This window comes from Protopterus annectens, chromosome 5.part0 (genome assembly GCF_019279795.1).
Source record: "Protopterus annectens isolate FY-2018-M chromosome 5.part0, PAN1.0, whole genome shotgun sequence".
Lineage (NCBI taxonomy): Eukaryota > Metazoa > Chordata > Ceratodontiformes > Protopteridae > Protopterus > Protopterus annectens.
Genome location: NC_056735.1, coordinates 166777477 through 166792917, shown reverse-complemented (window position 1 = coordinate 166792917; position 15441 = coordinate 166777477). Strand labels below are relative to the sequence as shown.

The 15441-nt window shown below is 44.6% G+C and overlaps 1 protein-coding gene across 1 annotated transcript in view; it reads left to right on the top strand.

Moving 5' to 3' along the window:
- CXADR (CXADR Ig-like cell adhesion molecule) overlaps window positions 1-15441 on the top strand; it is a gene marked incomplete in the record, with an annotated part of 696415 nt that overhangs the window by 368755 nt on the left and 312219 nt on the right. The window contains 1 exon segment of the mRNA XM_044072195.1: window positions 6946-7101. Within this exon segment, the coding sequence (XP_043928130.1) occupies window positions 6946-7101 (156 nt within the window).

Here is a 15441-nt window from a genome sequence, read left to right as displayed (position 1 = left end):
ACTACAGTGGATGCTTTTTTCCCAATGGTCCTTTCAGCAGCGTCCCATGTCGTGCAATATTCTCACCACTCGATCATGCAAACGACACCTAGCTTGGTGGATGGTCTCACCTCAGGTGCTTCAAGGCAGACTGGTTGTTCTTCCCCCTCCGGTTGCCACCGTGACAATGGATGCCTCCCTGATCGGGTGAGAGGGGCATTTTCAGGGCAGGACAGTCCAGGGCACATGGCAACCGTTCGAGTGCCACTTGCACATCAATGTCTTGGAGATGAGAGCGATGCTGTTGGCACTGCAGGCCCTCCAGAACTCTTCCCACCAGGACGATTGCGATTCAGACAGACAATATGTCCGTAATATGGTACATCAACAAACAGGGCGGAACCAGGTCCTATCCTCTTTGTTGGGAAGCGCTCAGACTCTGGCAATGGGCGATCTCTTTTCACCGGTTTCTGGTAGCAAAACACATTCCCGGAAAGTCCAGTGTCATAGCAGACAGGCTGAGCAGGGGCATTCTCATGCCCTACGAGTGGTCTCTCAACCAACTAGTAGTGGATCAAATATTCAGAAGTTGGGGTCAGCCTTGCTGCGACCTTTTCGCAATCCCGCAAAACAGCAAGTGTCAGGACTTCTTCACCCTCTTTCCTCTTCCGGGCCTCTCTCCCAGAGACGCTCTAGCCCACGATTGGCCCCGAGGTCTCCTTTATGCTTTCCCCCCTTTTCCCTTAATCACTCAGTCCAGAAAGCAACTCCCTTGCGATCCAGGATGATCCTCATTGCCCCTTACTGGCCCCGACAAGTCTGGTTTCCGTTCCTGCAACGTCACCTACTGGAGCAGCCCTGGCATCTGGACCCAGTGCCAGACCTTCTGACCCATCAATCGGGCAGGCTGCACCAATCCCTTTTGTTTCTCATTTTCACACCTTGGTTGCTCCACTTCCAACCCTAGCCAGGCTTCCCTTAATTTCTCAGTCAGCACGTGAGATTATCCTTGCCTCTCGCAAGTCTTAACACCAGAAGGACGTACGCTAGTAAATGGAAACGTTTCTCTATTTGGACAAGGAAAAATCAAGTTGACCCATTCGCCTCCTGTCCAAACAGTTCTAGATTTTTTAGCGGAACTCCCAAAAAGGCTCCTCTTCAGCCACTATCAGAGTCCAGCTGGCGGCTATTGCAAATTTCCATGTTGGCTTGTCAGAATCCAGCATTATGTCCCACAAGCTCTGCAAAGCTTTTCTGAAGGGTACCCTATTACTTAGCCCCCCAGTCAAAGACCCTCCTCCACCGTGGGATCTAAATTTGGTGCTGTCATCATTAATTCTGGCTCCTTTTGAGCCTGCTGCCTCCTGCTCGTTAAAACTGCTCTCCTGGAAAACACTTTTCCTGGTAGCTATTACCTCAGCGAGAAGGGTTTCGGAATTACAAGCACTATCTGTGCGACCCCCTTATCTTGTTTTTCATAAAGATAGAGTGTCTCTTAGGACTAATCCATCCTTTTTACCTAAGGTTCTATCTGAAAAAAATCTCAATCAGACCATTGATCTCCCAGTTTTCTTTCCAAATTACACTGACAGAGCTGAGAGAAGAATTACATTGCTTGGATGTTCACTGACAGCTACGCTTCTATCTGGATAGAACTAAACTAACGAGAAAATCAGAGCAACCCTTCTTATCTTACGCGGAAGGGAAGCAAGGCCTTCCAGTTTCTAAAGTGACCTTGTCCAGATGGTTGACCTCATCACTTTAATATATCAATTGAGGCATAAGGAGCTCCCTACCAAACCTAGGGCTCATTCAACTAGAGCATTAGCTTCCTCAGTTGCTTTTCAAGCGAGGTTACCTATGGATCCCATTTGTGCAGCGGCCACATGGGCCTCCCCTCATACCTTTATCTTTCATTACAAACTGGATATTGCTTCCAGAAATCGTGTTGATTTTGGTTCCACTGTACTAGAGTCTGTTCCATTGAGCCACCCAGGACTAAGGTACTAGGGACGCTGTCCCATCCAGCAAGAATGAAGGCGAGATTGACAACTTAACATTAAGAAGTTATGTACTCACCATAATGTTTCATGTTAGTTGTCTTCTTCTCGCCTTCTTTCTTGCGTCCTACCCTCCATCTCCCTAGCCTGGAAAGACCTAGGAGTATTGGGTGAGACATTCTTTGTCACCAGGATTACCCCTTCACCTAGAGCTCTTGTCCCCTTTTTGGTAGCCCTGGTAAAAGACTGGCTGTGGGGCTCATAGTTGTATAGAGTTCATAGATTTATCCTTTCTTGTGGTGGGACATGTTTTTGTCCATAGTGTTAGCTATCAAACGAGATCTGGGTATATGACGCTTAGCATTATGGGACATAGGTTAGCTTCGAGCTGGCAAAAATAGCTCTAGAGCTTTAGTATTGGCAGAGTCGGAGCTGAGGTTCGGCTCCAAACCCATCCAGCAAGAAAGAAGGCGAGAAAAAGACAACTAACATGGAACGTTATGGTGAGTACATAACTTCTTATTCTCTTACCTTTTTATTTGTTAAATGCTATATGGACTTATAAGTCAGCAAACAAGATCTGTGGTATGGTTGGGGACTCTAACATTATGGGTAAGGGATGAGCTTGACAGTTTGATCCACAGGGTGGAAATGGCGTCAGAGTCAGATCCAGTAGTTGAAGAATGAAAATGGACAACACAGATGTAATGTTATGGACTCATAACTTTTTTCCTCCCTTGTCATAAAGTTGGGCATGGTCCTTTGCCATAAACTTTATTTTTATTTATTTTACATTTGTTGACCGGCCTAGTCTAACTGGCTACATGTCCATTTTCAGCAGAGGCCCGGGGAGAAAAGCTCCAATCAACACAACAGTAATAAAGTTAAAGGTTACAATAAAAGTAAACGGACAGTAAGTAACCAGGTAGTAGGCTACAATAAAATAGTAAGAGATATTTACAGCAGTATAAACTTCCCCAAAGAATGGATGTACCCTCTCTACGTACAGGTATCACTGATCACCCCAACTTGCAGGACCTTCATTTGACTATTTGGGTGATAGAATTTTCATCTATGTTGGGCATCTTTTTTTTTTTTTTTTTTTCCTTCAGCAAATGTGTAGCAGGTTTTAAGGGACACTGGAAATTATTTTTGGCCAAGTGAAGGATTTTCTGGTTTGTGCCTTAGAACCAGGACCAATCAAAGGCTGAAATCATCTGTGTGATTTGCTAAAGTTGGGCCTTTCTTACTCATCTATTAAAATTCATCTTTTAGCTATTTCTGCCTGTCTACCTTTAGGCCTCCCCCCTTCTTTATTCCAGGTAAAACACTTCTTGAAAGTTGAGTATACTGCCTTCCTGCTGCAGAATTCTTTGAAGATCCAGATGGCAGGCTGTTAATTACTGAGGTGCTTATCCTTCATTTAGTCATTGGGCAACCACTCCCGCAAGATGGAGGCTTCCCATCAACTATCTGAAACTGTTTATTTACTGTGAAATGTTTTGTAGTGGAATAGAGATCATAGCTCCCCCTGATCGGGCAAAGCACGAAGTCCGTGAGTGTTTAAAAAAAAAATAATAAATTTTGTATTCCTACAATGAAGGTGGTGTTTGCTGTGGACAAAACGCTTTAGTTTTTAATTTCTGTTCACATCATGGGGAGTTGAATGTGCTGTCAAATACGGTGGGTTGCAGATCCAGCTCTCTCCTGCAGCTACTAATTTATGATTCATGTCTAGTTAAGATCTTCAGAGTTGAAGTACTTGAAGGGCCTGTTCACCACACAGGAGAATTTGGTCCTTCTCTCATTCTTCTCAGTTCAGAGCACAGAGGAGTTGAAGGGAATGTTTTTTTTTTTTTTTTCTCCATGCTGAACAAGGAAGATTCTTGTGTGCCTTTCCATGGCTCTCTAATCAGACTTTTGCAATTGATGTGCAATCAGACTAAAGCTTTACTTCATTACCTTGTGGCTAAGAAGGGCATAGTTTCATACTCTGATTCCTAACACTGCAGAAACTGGCATTACAAGACAAGAGTTTGCACTTCCTTTTAGGTTAACAATTTGGCTTCATGTCCGTGCTTGGCCTCTTCACTTACATTCATTGCCCCTCCACTGAATTTTCTGACAAGATATGCTAAAATTTGCTTTTCACTCGATGGACTTAATTTTGCTAAGTGGAGTTCAGTATGTGGATAGACTATGGATCATGTCACCTCAGCTGGTCATCCTGAAAGTAGTTTAGACTTGGCTGAGATGTGGATACGAGTTGGATGGTGCTCCTTAGCCAGCGGTGCACCCCAATCAAATTACCCTTCTCTAACCTAATTTCTTTTAAAATGCTACCACTTGACCCTCGCTGCCTCATGGGTATCGTTTAATTCCTTGTCTAAATTTAGTACTGTTCTGTGCTTGTGCATTTTGTCTACACTTCTGTAAACAACTATATGGAAATTGTTTCCTTTATTAAACTTTTGCCTTTTTCTTCATTCTGTTATCCATGTTCTTTGTAGTAAATTCATAATAAAATTAACTATAGTAGAGTAACGGTGCATCAATTTACTTCACTTGTAAAAGTCTTGTGTTAAATTCTCCTACTTTTTTTTTTTATGTATTTTCTGTTAAATTTGCAAATGTTTATAAATCCTGTAGCTTTTGGCCCCAGGCCTCTGCTGAAAAGGATTTTTTTTTCAGTTGAGCTTCCCAAGTAAGCAAGTGCAAATAACTCAGTTTCTGCCATGTCTGTACATTGTGTCTCATCTTATCCTGTGATTATGCAGGCACTGCAGATGTCCGTATTCTGGTCTATCCTAATGGAGGGAAGCGCCATGGGGTCCCATAATGGTTAAGCAGATCCTCGAAAAGCTTTTGTATTCCATGTAAAATTCAGGGTCTAGGCTATAAATGATCCTTGGACCAAATTAAATAAAATCTTTACCTGTATTTGAAGTAGCCCCTCTTCTCCTTGGGACATGTTTCAGGATTGACCAGCTTTCTTGCTATGATTAATAGGTTTCCTCTCCTCTGTTTGAGCCAGTTATTTTGGTGACTCTCGCGTTCATCTTTTGAAAGACCTTATTCTTGGTAGCAGTCATGTTTACCTGTAGGAATTCAGGCCCTTAACCCTAGGGGGTGCTGTTCTTGCAGTTTCCACAAAACTGATTTCTGTTACAACTGACCCCCCCCCCCAAATCTGCACATCAGTTTTCTAAACTGCTTTTCCTGATGAGTCGTAGTGGTGGCAAACTAAGCAGGGCAGACAAGACTTTAGCTCCAAGTCTTCATCTTATTTTGGGGTATTTCTGGGCATTCTTGAGCCAGCCAGTTAAAAGATTTAATCTCACCAGCACATCATGTTTTCACCATTGGGCCTCCTCCCACTGCATGATGCCTAGTAAATGTCCCATGGGGGTGTCTGGGGAGTATCCTCCCTATAAGTGCCCAAGCCATATCAGTCCTGAGCAGTAGCTTTACTAAAAGGTGCTTCTGGATTACTAAGTTTTTTGCTCTGTTTGGGGAGCAAGGTCAGATGGGCACAATTCAAAAATAGTGCATGATGCCATCATATGTAGGCTCAGCAACTGCAAAGTGAAAAGGGGGCGAGTGTAGTGCCAGTCATGTTGCAGGAAAGAAGTTGACAGATCTAAGACTAGCCCACATTTTGTACCAAAAGGGTTATCAGACTAGTTAAATCATTTCACTTCCCTGCTATCTTTTTCCAACAGTAGAATCCATTGGAGGGACACCACTGCATGTGCACTACCAACTGTAAGATTTTATCAGAAGACGGGCATGAGTTTTAGGACAGAGCAGCTGTCCCTATTCCTTGCATCAGGTAAAGAGGGGCTGTGGGTGGCTAAGACAACTCTCTAAATGAGCTGCAAATGGTATTGCTGTGTGCCATAAGATTTAGAACATGGTAGGCAAAAACCTGCCTCCCAGGAGCTTGACTGTTTCTAGTTTTTTCTTGAGAAGTATCACCATTGCACACATCTGTATCAGAGCCAGTTATTTCATCTTTTTACACTACCACAAAATATTATTAATTTGACTGTAATTCCAGGAGATGGGCCTTTTGCTGTTTAATTCTAAGACTGTACCTTCTGAGCACTTGCCTTCAGGTCTTCCTCCTTTTGGCCTCTTGGGGTGATTCATTTTCACTGCATTTGTTCCTAAGAGTGCTCAGTACAGAAAGTTTCTGAAGTTAGACATGTGCTTGTTACGCCAGTTGATCTACGGTGGTTGCTTATTACTTTTCCACTGTTGCCCCGAGTGTTTTGATGGTCTGTGACGTATAACTGCAGATTCCCCCCCTGTCTGGAAAGTATATAATTAAGTGTATTTGTATGCTGTGTGAATTTTTTCTTTTATTACATGTTATGATGGCTCAGTAGATGAGGTTGCACTTAGTGATACAGGGGTCTTAGCATTACGATACTGTGGTAAACACCGGCAGAATATGCACATGCCTTTATAAGAGAGATGGCAGAAGTGAAATCCCAGTAACTCCCCACTGCAGAAGGCTTCCTCCAGTCATTTGTTATGTTGTGCATCTGATTTCTTTCCCCTACGCTTGCAACAAATGTTGCAGACACAATATGCAAATGATTGAGTACATTTTCAACTTGTCCATCACTCTGGTGGTTTGAGTACTTCTTTGAAGCTCGGAATAGATTTAGTCATTTAATATTTTACCAGGTTTGTCAAATATGCATAGTTTATTGCACATCATTTAGTGCATTTCCATAATTATTTAAAGAAAGAAAAGATGTTTTTCTTTTGGATTATTTTACATGTGGATTTGTTGAGCGTTTTTTTTCTTCCTTTTGGTGTTTGCATTTGAAAGTGGGGGTTGCAACACTTGTCCAAGAATTAAATGGAGTGACAGAGTAAGCAGCTTCATGTATTTTCCTGCTTAGGTGAAATTCCTGCTTAGGTGAAATTGTAACTTTTTGTTTACTTTTTGTAGTTAAACCATCAAAGCCAAGGTGCTCCATTACAGGAACTACTGAAACAGGAAACGATATTGCTTTGCATTGTATGTCCACTGAAGGCACTACTCCACTAACTTACACATGGGAGAAAACCACTGGCACAAAAACACTTCCAAGTCGTTCAGTGCTGGGTAATGTTTTCATATAAATCACAGTACAGTTATTTCTGAGAATTGTTATTTTGCTATATCAACATTATTTGAATGAAATCCTTAAGCTTCACTGATAGTTTGGTGTTTGTTTGCTGTTTTTACCTTGGAGTGTAATGTGATCTAAAAATGTCAGTGTACGTTTCCTAGATGTCTTGGAAAAGGTTGAGTGATTTATTTTGGGCAATGCACAAAAGATCCACATGTGCGTTTTAGGGTGGATGGTTGAGGGGTATGCAAGTATACTTTCAAATGCTTAAAGAATTTAATTTAAATTTTCACCCTTTAAACTTCTCTCAACTCAAAACGGCCATCTGTTCCTTTCCACAAAACCTGCCTTGCCTTATCAAATAATACTTGCCTATCAAGATTTAATAAACAGTACCCCCTCTAATAAACAATTTCCACTATTGCAACCTTGCATAAGGCATAGGAATACATTCGTATTAACCAAACTATAGTGACTTTTTTTCTTGTTCTAACCTCATTGTTGTAACATTTTATTTTCCTGTATATGAAATCTTTTCTACTCAAACTACAGCATGTGCAAGTTGTTGTAGGTGTGTGGGTATTGTTTTAAGTGTTGATGATCAGGAGGATGATCCCTGAATGTAAGATCTGAAGTTGTTTTCATTTGCTCTTCAACCTAAGGGACCCGTTTCCGGCACAGACCCAACTCGGACGCATACTTCAGCTTCAGATCCAAGCTCCTCCCCTACCCATAATGCTCCTTTCTCCCTCCTCCCCTCAGATCTAGTTTGCCACACATTCAAAACAGCAGCGTGATCCTATAGCTCCAAGTTTCTAACCATTTTTTTTTCTCTCCCTACCCCTTTGCGCTCGGGTATCGGTTCTGTGCTTGGTAAAAAAAAAAAAAAAAAAAAATCTTGTGTTTATCTGCTTCCTGTTAGCCATGGCAGAGACTCCAAAGCCGGGCTTCAGGAAATGCCCAGTGTGTGGCCATAAACTACCCCCATCAGATGGCCACACTTTGTGCGTAGTATGCTTGGGTGTTCCACACCTAGACACCTCCTATTCGATCTGCGGGGGGGGGGTTCAGCCTCCGCTCATTGATCAACAGGAGGAATAAGCTAATTCTAAAAGGCCTCCTTTTTCCGAGGCCTCCACTTCATCTTCCTCTGCCATAGCCTCTGGGACTCGACCTCCCGCCAAGAAGGCCAGGGACTGGGAGAAGCACTGCCATAAGGAGTGGGGACTGGCTTAGAAATTGGTTCCCCAACCGCTGTTCCTTGGCCGAGCCCAGGCTTCCCTTGGCTTTGGTCACCTCGTTTCTCACCGGAGGTCACTCAGGTTCGATCTCCCTTCTAGCCTCTCCCTGGCACCATTCCAAGCCTGGATCTGTGGTATCTTTGGGGCTGGGGCATACAGTCCTCCTTACCCAATTACTCCTTCTCCAATCTGACCTATGATTTTGGAGCCATTGGGTCCAAGGTTCCCCAGTGTTGTGGGGTCGGCGCTTGTGGTTCCAGGTACCTTGATGCCAACTGTTGGCCTGAGTGGTTTGACCCTGATGTTTTTGGAGACTACCGACTCAGAGCCTAAGCCTCTGTGTCTGGTCTGAGGGTATAGCACTGACAGGGCCTTTGGAGTTTTGGAGATGGGAGATTTGGCTCTGGCTTCTCCCTCGGTGCAATTGGCAGTGGATCTAGCCTTTGCCATCCTGGCTTTGGGGATCCATTCACCTTCTGCTTTCGACATGGTGGCGAGGATCCTCTCAGCCCCTTTGAGACCCTTTATCACTTTCATCCTCTTAAGTCCATCCTGGCTCCCTCTCTTTCTGGGCTGGAGTCTGCCATCCTACCCCCTCAGGGACAGCCCTTTGCCACTTCTCCCCCAGGAGGTACCTCCCAGGAAATTCCTGAGGCTTCAGAGTCCTCCCCACAATTTCCCCCTGACTAGCCCTCTCAGAAGCACAAGTGCAAGAGGAGGCACATGGACTCCCCACTGGAATCCCTCACAGAAGATACTAACATGGAGGTGGGGGAAGTTCCCCTGTATCACCCCCAGAGGATGTTTCCAAATCCTACATCAAAACGGTGGGTGGTCTACCCAAAAGCCCAACCCAGACGAGTATATATTCGTGGAGGCATTTGGCACAGTACCGCCTACCTCCTGCGTGTCCCCTCCCATGGATCCCCTTGTGGATATAATATCTGTGATATAGGCTCGACTGTATCTGGTTCCTTCTATCCCCAAGCGCCTGGACAACGTATTCAGTGCTCCTTCATGCAGCATTGGTCAAAAGGATCCCCGGTCGATGCCATGATGGTTGCGGCGGCCACCAAGAAAGCTTGCACAGGAGAGCCCTAAGGTCCGTCCTCTAGCCAGAAAGTCTTGGGCCAGGGACCGTTTCGGGAAGCGAACTTTCACTTCAGCCACATTTGCCTTGCATGCACTGGACAACTTGGCTTGCTTTATAAGACTGCAGAGGGACCTGGTCGCTGAGTCTGCCCCAGGGTCCAAGTCAGCAGAGGAGAAAAAGGTGTTCTCCCATATGGCCTCCCTTGCATCTATATTAAATACTTCCATGAGGCTCCCATCACATGCTACAGAAGATGCCTTTAGGGCTGCTGGGACAGGCATAGCCGTCAGGCATCACACCTGGCTCTGTGCTTTCTCTGAGTCCTTCAAGGCATCATTCACAAACGTCCCCCATGGTGGTTCCACCCTTTTTGGCAAAACAATTTGGGATACTTTAAGAAGGACAGGAAGACTTTGTCTGCTGTCTGGATCCGCTTCTCCAACCCTCAACGATCCTTCTCTAGGAATCAGTGTGGGTTAAAGAAGATAATGTGGTGCTGGAAATATCAAGGCTCTTGCTTAGGATTTACCTCCCTCCAGAGGCAGAGGGGGATACAACAGATGCCGCCCTCTTGGCAGAGGATCCTGAGGAACCAAGGGTCTCTGGATCCCTTCCCGGACAGACCCTCGCAGCAGCCCTGAAGGGTTTCCAGACTGCTAGTCTCTGGAGGCAGTCGGGGGACGCCTATCTCTGCACCCAACAGCCTGGGAGTCCATTACAGACGGTTGTTGGGTTTTGCAGATCATTTCCAGAGAATACTCCATCACCTTTCTTCACCCCCCCCCCCTGCCCAGTCCCTCCCAAGCATCTCCTGAACATTCCACCCGCTCAGTGGGAGCAGGCAGCTAAAGAAATTTCCAGGCTGCTTGAAAAACGAGTCATCCAGCCCATCCCCCCCAGACCAGTCCAGCTCGGGCATTTATTTCAGGTTCTTTTTAGTGCCAAAAAACTGGCGAATTAAGACCCATTCTGGATCCTTCAATCCTGAACCGGTCTATTGCCAAGACGAAATTCTGGATGGTCACCCTGCAATCCATTCTGCCCTTCCTGCAGATAAATGACCGGATGTGCTTGGTGGACTTTCAGGACGCATACTATCATATCAAGATGAACAGGCTCTCTCGGAGGTTCTTCCACTTCCAGCTGGGAGCCAGTCATTTTCAATTCAGAGCACTCCTCTTTGGGCTAGCCATCACCCCCTGGGTGTTCACCAAAGTGATGGTGGTAGTGGCGGCTCACCTGTGGTTGCAGGGGGTTTCAGGTCTTCCCCTACCTGGATGATTGGCTCCTTTCTGCTCCCTCTAGGCATCGACTGATTCAAGCCAGGGATAATCTTCAGACTGCTCAATACCTGAGGATGACTGTACGTCTCAACAAATCCCAGCTGGCACCAATGCAAGTTCTTGATTTTTATAGGGACCCTGATAGATATACCCAGGGCAAGGTCCTTCTACCTCTGGACAGACTTATCACTCTGATATCATGAGTGACCTCTTTCAAGCCAGCCTCCCCCCAGTGGGTTCAGTTCTTCGGGCGTTGAGGTCTATGGCAGCCACGATCATTCTCGTTCCAACTGCACACCTCCATATGAGAGTTCTTCAATGGACCTTAGCCGTTCAGTGGTCCTTGCTAGACCTTCCCTTGTCACATCCTGTTAGATTGTGTTTGCAAGGGCCCTCTTTGGTGGCTTCAACCCCCAGAAATCCTTCAGGGTTGTCAGTTTGTTCTTCCCTCCACCACGAACACAGTGACCATGGGCACCTCCCTGTTCGGGTGGGGGGCATTGCATGGGAAGGACCGTCTAGGGCCCATGATACTCTGTGGAGACCAGTCTGCATATCAATGTCCTGGAAATGACTGAGGTGCTTCTGGTGTTGCAAGCTCTGCATGCCTTTCTTCCTCCGTGGGCTGTTGCCATACAGATGGCCAATGTGTCAGTAGTCTGATTCATCAACAAATGGGGGGGGGCAGATCTTGTCCTTTTTGTCACTAAGCCATGAGGTTGTGGGAGTGGGCGATCACCGGCTGTTTTCTGGTGGCAGTGCACATTCCGTTGAGGTCCAGCATACTAGTGGACAGGCTCAGCAGGTCTGTTCTGATGCCTTACGAGTGTTCTCCGATTCATTGAGTAGAGGAACAGATTTTTCTAAAGTGGGGTCAGCCTTGCTGTGATCTCTTCGCCTCTCATTCCAGCGTGAAGTGCAGCAAGTATTGCTCTGAACCCCCCTCTGGGGGAGCTCCCCAGAGATACTCTAGTTCATGTTTGGCCCTCCGGTCTACTGTGTGCTTACCCTCCGCTTCCTGTAATATCCAAGTTCATTCAGAAAGCTTGACGACTGGGGAGCTCAGTGATCCTCATTGCCCCTTTCTGTTCCCCTCTCTGTGGTCTCATGCAGCGTGTCCACCTTGGACACTAGATCTGGTTACAGATCTGATCACACATCCCTCTGGGATGCTTTACCCAGACTTAGCCGGTCTGAAGCTCACAGTTTGGCTGCTCCAGTTCCCGTGATGGTGAGGACTCTTGGGCTGTCTTGTCAAGATCTTGGGTAATGACTCTCAAATCTTCTACAAGGAAGGCTTAATAGTGTAAATGGAAGCGTTTCTCGATCTGGGCCTTTCAGCATGACCTGGATCCTTTCACTAGTTCCAGACATTTTGGCAGATATTTTTAATCATGGTGCTAGGTTTGTCTACAGTTAAAGTACAACTGGTAGAGATTTCTAACTTTCACATAGGCGAGGATTCGTCGTCTTTGGCTTCTTCCTAACTTTGTAAGTCCTTTTTGAAAGGTACCTTTCTCCTCAGTCCTGCGGTTAAGGACCCAATGCCCCTTGGGGTCTCACCTTGGTGTTGCAGGCCCTGATTTCCCCTCCTTTCAAACCAGCGGCCACAGTTGAGTTGCAGTTTGTCACGGAAGACAGCTTTTTTGGTTGCAGTTACCTCAGCCAAGAAGGTTTCTGAGATCCAAGCCTCCGTCTGTCAAGCCCTCTTGTATGGTATTCCATAAAGATAGGGTGTCACTGCGGACTGATCCATCTTTTCTGCTGAAGGTGGCATCAGTCTTATGTTAACCAGATAATCAATTTGCCAGTTTTCTTTCCAAATTTCCAGAATAAAGGAAGAGTACAAGTTGCATTTGCTTGATTTTCACAGGCAACTGCGCGTCTGTCTGTACAGAACAAAATGTTTTCGTAAGTATGATCAACTTTTTCTTTCATTTTCTAAACCTTTCTTTGGTAAGCCAGTTTCTAAAAGTTTCTGTTGCTCGATGGATTTCTGAATGCATCTCGTTGGCCTATTGAGCCAAGGGGGTTATCTCCTCCAGGGCATGTCAGGACTCATTTCACCAGGTCTGTTTATACTTCTGCCACCTTTTGGTCCAGGGTCTGCTTAGATGAAATCTGTTCTGCAGCTATCTGGGCATCTCAGCACACATTTATCTCCCATTATAAATTGGATCTTCTTTCCAGGGGCAGGACATCCTTTGGCTCAGCCGTGCTCCAGGACATCCTTCCATGAGGACCTCCCAAGGTTTATTGGTAGCTGGGGACTCTGTCCCTCAGGTTGAAGATCAAATGAAAACAACAACTTCAGGTAAAGATGTTATGCACTTACCATAATGTTCCATCTGAGGTATTGATTTTCATTTGTCTTCAACCATCCCTTCCTCTTTCCCTCTGCTTTGTGTGGATGGAAAAGTCTTCGCCCCTCTATTTTTTCTTGTTTTTTCCCTTGCTAGACTCTTTGTAGGTTATGCCAGTTTTTATGGGCTATTTTAGATTGGGGTGCAGCTGTTCTGCAACATACTCTCTATCTGAGGGGGGGAGAAGGGAGACGGGAGTATTATGGGTAAGGGAGGAACTTGGATCTGAAGCTGATGAATGCAGCCAAGTTGGATCCATGCCAGATCACGGTTCATCAGGTTGAAGACAAATATAAATAAACAACTCCAGCGGAATGTTATGGTAAGTGCATAACTCCTTTTTTTTGTTTAATTGTGGAGCTTTTCTTACTGGACCTCCACTGAAAGGGCTGGAGATGGGGTGTGTGTGTATGTGTGGACACAACTTTTTTCACTTCCCACAAAAATGAACCTTCAGACAAAGTACAGTATTTGTGATTGAAAATCAGCTGGTCATGCATATACTGGGTGTTGTGGGTGCAAGATCACAGTACAGCAGGATTGGGAAATTTACCCATTCCTCCATCCATTGCAGTCTTGAAGTTGTATAATTAGCAAGGGGTATAGGGGGCTTGTCTTCTGCAAAAAGTTTTTAAGCATAAATCCTCAAAGCGAAACAGTCAGGGTAGGTTCGATATGTAATATGTTGTCCTTAGAACAGATTTTACATTGGTGAAAGTAAGAGAAGTTTCACAGTAAGAATAAGGTAACATATAAGGGATGTTATTGCAGCGGTAGCATTTTTGCCTCACAGCAAGAGGTTCTCCTGTTTGATTCCCGGCTTGGGTTGGGGGTGCCTTCTGTGTGGAGTCTGCATGTCCTCCCCGCGGTTGAGTGGGCATTCGAAAGGCATGCGTCAAATGGGCGTGCCTTCGTTGAATGTTGGGCATCTGGCTGGCAACTCGACACCAGAAAAAACAACTGCCAATCATTAGTGGACCGGAGTTCCGCTGTGGCAACCCCTAACCGGGAAAAGCCGAAAGACAAACCACAACAACAACATAAGGGATGTTAAGGGAAGAGATATTAATCCAGTAGCAGTACATTTTAAAGAAGATATAGTGATCCTAAGGATTTAAAAGCTACAGTTTTAGAACAAGTTATATATGATGATATTTGTTAATGTCAAGCTTAAACTGTGGGGAAAAAAAAAAACGTTTTTATTTTAAAGTATGGTACCCTTTACCCTGGGGGAATGAACAGGGAATGTAACCGGAGATGTATGTTGTAAAAGTTTAATTATTTTTTAATAATTGGTAAACTGTATAATTAATTAATGGCTGTATAAATAGAGTGAAGTAAAAGAAAAATGGTATACTCTGTAAAGGCATCTTTGCCGAGGAGCTAGATGAAATAATAATGCTTGTATTTTACTTTGTTTTATTAAATAACTTGTCCTTTGACTTCACTGGCTGTTTCTTGGTGTTTTATAAGACTACTTCTCTTGGTGATTATTTGGAGTTCATGGCCAGTGAATCCTTTGTTAATCTGCCTAGAATGTTTAGGGAGACTTCTCAGGATGTCTCTCTGAGAACTGTTGATACTTTTGTGGTGAATTCTGGAGAAACTATATCGGCGCCACAGGGGACCGTGTCAGAAAACAGTCATAGTAACCGTAATGAGACTTCATTCGTGCTGTTTAATAAATGGGAAGAGGACAGAAAACCACTTTCTGATCATTCTTTTTTGCATATCGGTAGAGGGCGAGAAACAGCTGTAGCACTGGAAATTCAAACCTTATATGAGCAGGTAGAAAGACTTATATTTAGAGAAACATCAGTCTTTCTCAACCTGCCAAGTTTACAAAGATACACAGAACTCAATGTTACTCCTAGAGGGCTCAGAGCTGTTGAGCCCGTGGACCTCTTTTGATTTTAGGTGACGAAGAGGACAAAAAATTCCATGCTACATGGATAGCTGCCACTCACTAGTATAGTATAGAATGGGTTAAAATCCTAATCAAAAGAGACATAGCAAAAAAACTGAATTATTGTGTAGAAATATTGTGCAACAAGCTAGCAGTGAAATTTAAGTAATTTCCTTGCAGGAGTAAACTATTAAGCTTGTATCATATGGGAGAAAATTAATCAAACGTAAAAAAGGTAAACGCCTACGTGATCTTAGAGATTACCAACGTAACCAAACATTTATTACGACGACCAATCAACGTAGACATCAGAGGGTGCAGTTTCAACAAGGCCAGGAAAAGGAGGGAGCTAACCAATCGTTCCCTGCTTCCAGGGGTAGCTTGGCATCTTCAACAGATGGGGAAAATGATCAGGCTTTTCCTCGTTTACCAGCACCTAACCATCCT